Source organism: Tetrao urogallus, assembly GCF_951394365.1.
Source record: "Tetrao urogallus genome assembly, chromosome: 36".
Lineage (NCBI taxonomy): Eukaryota > Metazoa > Chordata > Aves > Galliformes > Phasianidae > Tetrao > Tetrao urogallus.
Window position 1 is genome coordinate 233246 of NC_136849.1, and position 9182 is coordinate 242427.

At 60.3% G+C, this 9182-nt stretch overlaps 1 protein-coding gene across 1 annotated transcript; it reads left to right on the plus strand.

Moving 5' to 3' along the window:
• Nucleotides 1–3070: 3070 nt before the first annotated feature.
• LOC306956687 (guanylate-binding protein 1-like) lies at nt 3071–9126 on the plus strand (the record flags this gene model as incomplete). The annotated part of the gene is made up of 12 exons (XM_079547967.1): nt 3071–3281; nt 3369–3496; nt 3714–3823; nt 4007–4209; nt 4295–4537; nt 4726–5006; nt 5147–5359; nt 5433–5535; nt 5658–5911; nt 6000–6083; nt 8108–8314; nt 8989–9126. 12 exons carry the CDS (start codon nt 3071–3073, stop codon nt 9124–9126), a joined length of 2175 nt encoding a protein of 724 aa, XP_079404093.1.
• Between the last annotated feature and the right edge of the window lie 56 nt (nt 9127–9182).

Here is a 9182-nt window from a genome sequence, read left to right on the forward strand (position 1 = left end):
CCTTCCTTGTCGCATCCCTGCAGACCCTGACAACATTCCTGTATTCTTCCCAAGTAGTCAGACCCTTTTTCCACATTTCATGGGCTTTCTTCTTTCCTTTGAGTTTGTGCACGAGCTCCTTGCTCATCCACACAGGTCTCCTGCCACCCTTTCCCGATTTCTTCCTCACAGGGACACACCGATCCTGAGCTTGGAAGAAGGAAATACCCAGCCCTGCTGCTGATTTCACAGCCTCTCTCTGCACAGCCTCCCATCCCCCAGCTGCCCTTCAGCCCGGCCCCACTTTCCTTAACGCTCCCATTGCCCTCCTGACCCCCTGCTCTTTCCCACACAGTTTCGCCCCCCCTGCTCCACACAACCTCACACCCCCCTGTCGCACTCAGACCCCCCTGAGCCTCGTCGCAGCCCCCCTGAGCAGGAGCCACAGCAGGTGGGGTCAGAACAAAGCTCCCAGGCACCAAATCAGGAGCCCTGTGAGACCCCATCCGCAGTGCTGCATGCAGGCTTGGGACCCCCAGCACATGGAGCGCTTGGAAAGGGCCCAGAGGAGCCACTAAAATGATGAGAGGGCTGGAGCAGCTCTTCTATGAGCAAAGGCTGAGGGAACTGGGCTTGTTTAGCTTGGAGAAGAGAAGGATCCAGGGGGACCTCATTGAGTCCTTACAGGGCTTGAAGGGAGCGAATAAACAGGAGGGGGAACGGCTGTTTATAAGAGTGGATGGAGATGGGACAAGGGGGAATGGTTTTAAAGTGAGTCGGGGGAGATTTAGGTTAGGCATGAGGAGGAAGTCATGAGGCCTGGGAAGATCACGGGACGGATCCTCCTGGGTGACATGCTTGATCACAGAAGGAATGGACGTGTGATCAGAGACAGCCGGCACGGCTTCACCAGGACATGCCTGACCAACATGGTGGCCTGCTGTGATGGAGGGGCGGCGTTGGTGGACGAGGGAAAGGCGACCGATGTCATTCAGCTGGGCTTGAGCGAGGCCTTGGACTCGGTCCCCCACCACGTCCTTATCTCCAAATCAAAGGGACGTGGATTTGACGGGTGGAGCATGCAATGGATAAGGAACTGGTTGAAAGGCCGCAGAGGATGGTAATGAATGGGTCTACATCCAGGTGGAGGCCGGCACTGAGAGGCGTCTCCCAGGGCTCTGCCTTCGGACTGGTGCTCTTTGACATCTTTATCGATGACAGCGATGACGGAATGGAGTGCAGCCTCAGCAATTTGCTGACAACACCAAGCTGAGCGGTGGAAGGAAGGGATGCCATGCAGAGGGACCTCGAGAGGCTGGAAAGGTGGGGCTGGGTGAACCTGATGGAGTTCAGCACAGCAGAGTTCAAGGTTTTGCACTTGGGCCGGAGGAATCCCAGGCATCCGTACAGACTGGAAGGAGCAGCCCTTGAGAGCAGCCCTGCGGAGAAGGACTGAGGGGTCTTGATAGATGAAAAACTGAACGTGAGCCAGCAGCGTGCTCCTTGGAAAGCAAATGGGATCCTGGGCTCCATCAGCACAGGGGTGGCAGCAGGGACAGCGAGGTGATGGTCCCCCTCTGCTCTGCTCTTGTGAGGCCCCATCTGCAGTGCCGTGCCCAGGGCCGGAGCCCCCAATACAAGAAGGGCAGGGAGCTGTTGGAGAGGGGCCGGAGGAGCCACAAAGACGATCAGGGGCTGCAGCAGCTCCCTGTGAGGACAGGTTGAGGGAGCTGGGCTCGGTCAGCACGGAGAAGAGGAGCTGGGGGCGAGCGCATTGCAGCCTGCAGCACCCGAAGGGAGCCTGCAGCCAGGAGGGGAGTCAGCTCTTGGGAAGGGGAGACGGCAGCAGGACGGGGAACGGCTGGGAGCTGAGGGAGGGCAGCTGGAGGCTGGAAGTGCTGTGCTGTGAGAGCGGGGAGGGGCTGAACAGAGGGGCTGCGATGCCCCGTCCGTCCCTGGAGGCGTTCGGGGCCGTTGAAGGGGCCCTGGGCAGCCTGGGCTGCTGTGAAACATGGAGGTCGGTGGCCCTGCGTGTGGCTGGGGGTTGGAGCTTCGTGATCCTTGAGGTACCTCCCAACCCGGGCTGTTTTGTGACTCTGACATCATCATATCCTGTCTCTTGTGCTTACACTTTCCCTCTGACTCACCGCCATTTCCTGCAGTCGGAGGAGAAGCAGCCTCACCTCCCAGTGCTGCAGAGTCCTGCTCAGTGAGCGGCCGGGGCTGGGTGTGAGGAGGGGGCTGCAGAGGGAGGGGAGAAGGGAGCCTTGCCCGGGTGGTGGGGGGTGGCACAGCCGTGTTCGATGGGATAGGGAAGAAAAACCACCCCGAGGAAACCCTTGGGGACATGGAGGGGAATGGAGGGGGTGCAGTGGGGTGACGCTGGGGCTGTGGGGACCCAACGGGGGCTGGGAGGGTTAGGGTGCCCCTCTTTGCACAGCAGCAGAGCCGCCCTTTTGCCCTGCGGTGCTGCCGCAGGCTGAGAAGGCACGGGGGTACGGAGGGCTGAGCCGGGTTCGGTGCATTTGCAGATGGTTGGTGCCCGGTGAGGTGGGTGCGCGGAGCTCCGCTATGCATTGCTGATTGTTCAGCAGGCATCACTGGGTGATGCTCGGCAAGGCAGAAGTGCAGCTCTGTGCTCGAGGCTGCAGCACCCCTTCCTCCCCTCCCTGAATTGCCCCATCCTCTCCCCAGCCCGAGTTCCCACCAAACCGTCCCAGCAGATACTGGGGTCGGGCAGGAGCCGACCAGAGGATTTTGCCCAGGCTGGGCTCCGGGCAAACTCCTCTCCCCTCTTTGCCTTTCACTTTCACTCTGCCTCACCTACTGCTCTTTGGACGGGGGGCGGAGAGGTTGAGGTGTGAGGCAGCCACACAGGCCGGTGCTGCAGAGCTGTGGGGCTGCAGGTGGGAAGGGGGGAAAGGTCGTGGTTGTCTTTGCAGTGTGCTGCCCAGGAAGGAGCAAATGGAGAAGGAAGGGAGCTGTGCAAAGGAGCAAAGAATGCTCTGCTTGGAGACACAGAGCGGGGTGAATCGGAGCACGGCTGCCGGCGCCCCGTCACAAAGTCTCGCCGTTCCCACTGCAGGCTGTGATGGCAGCCCTGACATCCGCAGCGTCGGTGGTGGAGATGGAGGAGCCCATGTGCCTCGTCGAGAACCACGCAAGGCAGGGGCTGGCGGTGCGGCAGGACGCCCTGCAGGTGTTGGCCAACATCACGCAGCCCGTGGTGGTGGTGGCCATCGCCGGGCTGTACCGCAGCGGCAAATCCTACCTGATGAACCGGCTGGCCGGGAGGAGGACGGGTGAGGGAAGGGCTGGGATGGGCATCGCTGACGCCGTGCGCCCCTGCTTCGGGGATTCTCCTCCTCTGCGCTTCGTCCCCCACGCAGGTTTCTCCCTGGGCTCCAGCGTGCAGGCTCACACCAAAGGAATCTGGATGTGGTGCGTGCCTCACCCCCTCCAGCCCGGACACACGCTGCTGCTGCTGGACACCGAAGGGCTGGGAGACGTGGAGAAGGTCGGGGAGAAGCAGCACCTTCCCTCCACGCAGCCCCACTGCACGCAGAGCTGTGGGCAGAGCTGCCTGCTCCGCCTCCAGCACCGCAGTGCGGAGGGGTCGGGGGCTTGGGTGTCCTCGCATCCGAGCTCGTGGCCGTCGGTGCTCAGAGCGCGGGGCTTCGCTCCCCCCCTGCGCTGCTGTGCTGGAGGGGGACACACCGCGGTGTGCGTTGCAGGGAGACACCAAGAACGACACGTGGATCTTCGTGCTGGCCGTGCTGCTCTCCAGCACCCTGATCTTCAACAGCAAGGGCACCATCGACCAGCAGGCCCTGGAGAGCCTGCAGTATCCTTGGTGGCTGTGGGGGTTCCCCGCTTTGTTCCCGTGGGGCGGTGGGTTTTGCACGACAGAGCTCCTCCGAGAGCCGCCTTCTGTGGGGCATCCACACCCCTGTGGTGCACAGGAGCTGCTCGGGGTCCCGCGTTGCAGGCAGAGCCGAGCTCTCATTTTCCTTACCCAGCCCCACAGCTACGTGCTGACGCTGGCAGAGTGCGTGAAGCTGACAAAGAGCCCCGGGGAGAGCGGAGCCCAGGCACCTGCTGCCGCTGGGTTGGCCCCATTCCTCCCAACCTTTGTGTGGGCAGTGCGGGATTTCATGCTGCGGTTGGAGGCGGATGGGCAGGAGATCTCCGAGGACGAATACTTGGAGAATGCGCTGAAGCTGAGGGGCGGTAGGGATGCTGAGCTGTGGGGCACGGCCGGCGCCGGGTGCTGGCAGGCAGCAGAGAGCTGAGCTGTGGTTGTTCTGTCCCGCAGGCGGCAGCCCGGAGGCCGAACGCTACGACCGCCTGCGGGAATGCATCCGACAGTTCTTCCCCGAGAGAAGGTGCTTCCTTTTCGACCAGCCCGCCAGCAAGAGGGATCTGCAACACCTGGAGGAGCTCCCTGACGATAGGATGGACCCCGAGTTCCTGCGGCAGCTGGAGAAATTCTGCAGCTACATCTGGGAGAGCTCTCCACCAAAGACCATCCCCAGCGGCTGCAAAGTAACGGGGGAGAGTGAGTGACGCTCTGGGGGCAGCGGGGCTCGGAGGAGCTTTTCTGCCTCCGTGTTTGGTGCTCCTGGGTGTTGGGTTGGGTGAGAAGGAGCAGGAGAAGCACGGGGGGATGTCGGGAGGGGCAGCAGGGCTACGGCCGCTCCCAGGGCCAAAAAAGAGAGACCTCTGATCCCCTCCTGCCCGTGGCAGTGCTGGGCACTCTGGCGCAGACCTACGTGGATGCCATCCAGAGCGGGGCTGTGCCGTGCCTGGAGAGCGCGGTGGCGGCCCTGGCAGAGCTGCGCAACTCGGCGGCGGTGCGGGAAGCTGCGGTTCTGTACCGGGAGCTGATGGAGCAGCGGGCAGAGCTGCCCACGGAGACGGCGGAGGAGCTGCTGGAGCTGCACGAGCAGTGCCAGCAGGAGACGCTGCAGCTCTTTGCAGAACGGACGATCACGGACGACGTCGAGCGCTTCCGAGAGGAGCTTCTGGTGGGCGCTCCCCGGTTCGGCCAGCACAGCTCCGCGGCACCGTGCTCGGCTCTGCATCCCCCATGGGAGCTGCATCGTGCTGCTCCTTCCTGCCCCCCGTGTCCCCGACTGATTGCCGCACCTCGCGTCCCCCCACACAGCTGCAGGTGGAGGCAGCCAAGCTGGAGTTCTGCAGCCGCAACGAGGAGGCGTCCCGTGAGAAGTGCGAGGCTGCACTGCAGGAGCTCTACAGAGAGATGGAGCAGCGCATCGATGGCGGTGTCTACTTCGTGCCGGGGGGTCACCAGCTGTTCCTGGGGGACCAACAGGCGCTGGTGGAGCGGTACCGGGCGCTGCCGGGCAAAGGGGTGAAGGTGGGAAGAGGAGCAGCCCCTGCCCAGCACCGCCGCTTCACGCCATGACTGCCACACTCCCGCTGCCCCGCAGGCAGATGCTGTCCTGCAGGAGTTCCTTCGGGACAAGAAGCCTTTGGTCAGGAGCATCTGCAGCACAGACCGTGCCCTGATGGAGAAGGATGAGCAGATCAAAGGTAACGTCTGGGTTGGAGAAATGCTCCCAGCTCTGGAGCAGCGGGGGGCTGGGCAGCGACAGCACTGCCAGGGTGCTGGGGGTCGGATCCTCGTGTGCAGTAAAGTCTGCTTCTGCCACCAGATCTGCAAGCCCAGAACGAGAAGGCTGAGCAGGAGAGGGAGGCTGAGAGGAAGAGGGAGGCGGAACGACTGCGGCGGATGGAGGATCGGATTCGTGGGTATGAGAAGGCAGAGAAGGAGTGGGAGGCTGAGAGGGAGAGGGCGGCAGAAAAACTGCAGAAGATGGAGAACCGGGCTCGCCGCTGTGAAGAGGAAGCGCTTCGGCTGAGAAAGGCACTGTGGCCAGATGAGGGCAAGCAGAAATCTCATTCCGAGGTACGGAGCAGCACCGTGTGTGCGCAGTCATGGTGCGAGTGCACATCAGTCTTTGAAGGTGCCTACAAGTTCTGCTTCTCATCCCCAGGGTGGGCACTGCGGAGGTGGCTCCCAGCAGCAGCAGGACACCAGGAGAAACTGGGCAACCTACATCCTGGCAGTAGTGCTGGCTGTACTGTTTTCACTTCGGTGTGCCATATTTGGGTTTCCATATGAAGAATTGCGAGTCATGTTTTTGCTTCTGCTTCGACGATTCTTCACTTAGAACCACTGACGTTTCCCACAGTCACCTCAACAGCAGCAAATGCTTTTGTAATTGAGAAGAAATGGTGTCTTCTGGATGTAACTGTTGGGTGATCGGGCCAACTTCTGATCATCTTCCTGGGGAAATGCTGTTCATCGACTTAGGGAATCGCACGCCTTGGCCTTCCTTTGCTCAGAATGTGCACTGCTTTGTACAGAGGCTTTTAAAAGAGTGACCTTCATGTTTCTGTAATCTCGGCATTTCTGCATAGTCATGCTTTGCTTCTGAAAATGCTAAGCATAAAGCAATTAAAAAAATAATAATAATAATTAAAATAGCACACTAAGAGCACTCACACTTTCTGCTGAGCAGTGACCATTTCAGCCCGGAGTGAAGGAGCAGCACTCGGCCTGGGCCGGCTCTGCCCTCCTGGGGGGAAGTCAGACACAGGAAGCAGGATGAATCTCCAACCCCCTGCCACACGCAGGGCCACCAACCGCCCCATTTCATAACAGAGCAGGCAGCCCAGGGCCCCATCCAGCCTGGCCTCAAACACCTCCAGGGATGGACGGGGCATCCCAGCCCCTCTGGGCAGCAAGAAGTCTATGGGGCCGGATGGCTGCATCCCAGGGCTCTGGAGGAGCTGGCTGAGGTGGTTGCCGAGCCGCTCTCCATCATATTTGAAAAGTTGTGAACCTGATGGAGTTCAGCACAGCAGAGTTCAAGGTTTTGCACTTGGGCCGGAGGAATCCCAGGCATCCGTACAGACTGGAAGGAGCAGCCCTTGAGAGCAGCCCTGCGGAGAAGGACTGAGGGGTCTTGATAGATGGAAAACTGAACGTGAGCCAGCAGCGTGCTCCTTGGAAAGCAAATGGGATCCTGGGCTCCATCAGCACAGGGGTGGCAGCAGGGACAGCGAGGTGATGGTCCCCCTCTGCTCTGCTCTTGTGAGGCCCCATCTACAGTGCTGTGCCCAGGGCCGGAGCCCCCAATACAAGAAGGGGCAGGGAGCTGTTGGAGAGGGGCCGGAGGAGCCACAAAGACGATCAGGGGCTGCAGCAGCTCCCTGTGAGGACAGGCTGAGGGAGCTGGGCTCGGTCAGCACGGAGAAGAGGAGCTGGGGGCGAGCGCATTGCAGCCTGCAGCGCCTGAAGGGAGCCTGCAGCCAGGAGGGGAGTCAGCTCTTGGGAAGGGGAGACGGCAGCAGGACGGGGAACGGCTGGGAGCTGAGGGAGGGCAGCTGGAGGCTGGAAGTGCTGTGCTGTGAGAGCGGGGAGGGGCTGAACAGAGGGGCTGCGATGCCCCGTCCGTCCCTGGAGGCGTTCGGGGCCGTTGAAGGGGCCCTGGGCAGCCTGGGCTGCTGTGAAACATGGAGGTCGGTGGCCCTGCGTGTGGCTGGGGGTTGGAGCTTCGTGATCCTTGAGGCACCTCCCAACCCGGGCCGTTTTGTGACTCTGACATCATCATATCCTGTCTCTTGTGCTTTCACTTTCCCTCTGACTCACCGCCATTTCCTGCAGTCGGAGGAGAAGCAGCCTCACCTCCCAGTGCTGCAGAGTCCTGCTCAGTGAGCGGCCGGGGCTGGGTGTGAGGAGGGGGCTGCAGAGGGAGGGGAGAAGGGAGCCTTGCCCGGGTGGTGGGGGGTGGCACAGCCGTGTTCGATGGGATAGGGAAGAAAAACCACCCCGAGGAAACCCTTGGGGACATGGAGGGGAATGGAGGGGGTGCAGTGGGGTGACGCTGGGGCTGTGGGGACCCAACGGGGGCTGGGAGGGTTAGGGTGCCCCTCTTTGCACAGCAGCAGAGCAGCCCTTTTGCCCTGCGGTGCTGCCGCAGGCTGAGAAGGCACGGGGGTACGGAGGGCTGAGCCGGGTTCGGTGCATTTGCAGATGGTTGGTGCCCGGTGAGGTGGGTGCGCGGAGCTCCGCTATGCATTGCTGATTGTTCAGCAGGCATCACTGGGTGATGCTCGGCAAGGCAGAAGTGCAGCTCTGTATGGTATTTCTCGGTATGAGAAGGCAGAGAAGGAGTGGGAGGCTGTGAGGGAGAGAGTGGCAGAAAAACTGCAGAAGATGGAGAACCGGGCTCGCCGCTTTGAAGAGAAAGTGCTTCGTCGGAGAAAGAGACTGGATGAGGGCAAGCAGCAATCTCATTCCGAGGTACGGAGCAGCACCGCGTGTGCGCTGATCTGCAGCATCAACAGAGGGGTCTCAAACAGGTTTGCTTCTCATCCCCAGGGTGGGCACTGCGGAGGTGGTTTCCAGCAGCAGAACACCAGGAGAAACTGGGCTGCTGCTCTACTGCCAGTGCTGGGTACTGCACTAGTAGTGGCATTTTTCGCAGTCAGACTTGTGGTTTTACATCAGTGATGCTTCACTCAGAACATTGGCAGTACCTGTGGTTGCATCACTGCCAGGAAGTGTTTTTGTGCTCTTGTAATTGGGAAGGGATGGGATCTTCTGGTGGGATGTAACTACTGGTGAATGTGTCAAATTTCTGACCATCTACTCAACGAATTGCTGTTCATCTACTTAGGGAATCGCACTCTTTGCTTTGCTCAGGCACAGGAGTCAACAGTAGCTTTGAAAAGAGTGACCTTCATGTTTCTGTACTCTTTGCATTTCTTTGGAGTCGTGCTTTGCTTCTGAAAATGCTAGGTTAAGAAGAAAATAAAAAAGATGCCTAATATGAACTGGTGTCTAAAGCAGCCGAGTGTTTTGCCACCACTGACATTGCCAATGCCTTCTTTTCCATTCCTTTGACCGCAGAACGTAGGTCACAGTTTGCTTTCCCTTGGAGGGGCATTCGGTACGCCTGAAATCATTTGCCCCAGGGGTGGAAACGCAGCCCCAATCATTTGCCAAGGGCAACTGAACAACAACGAAAAAGCCATCAGGTAGATGGAGCTGCCAGAATTGAGGTGGCTCAAATAGACCTGGGCTGGCAGAACAAAAGCTCGGTGGGCCCGTGAGACCTCGGGCCATCAAGGAAGAGATGCAGCATATAAGTGGGCTGGAGACCGAGGGG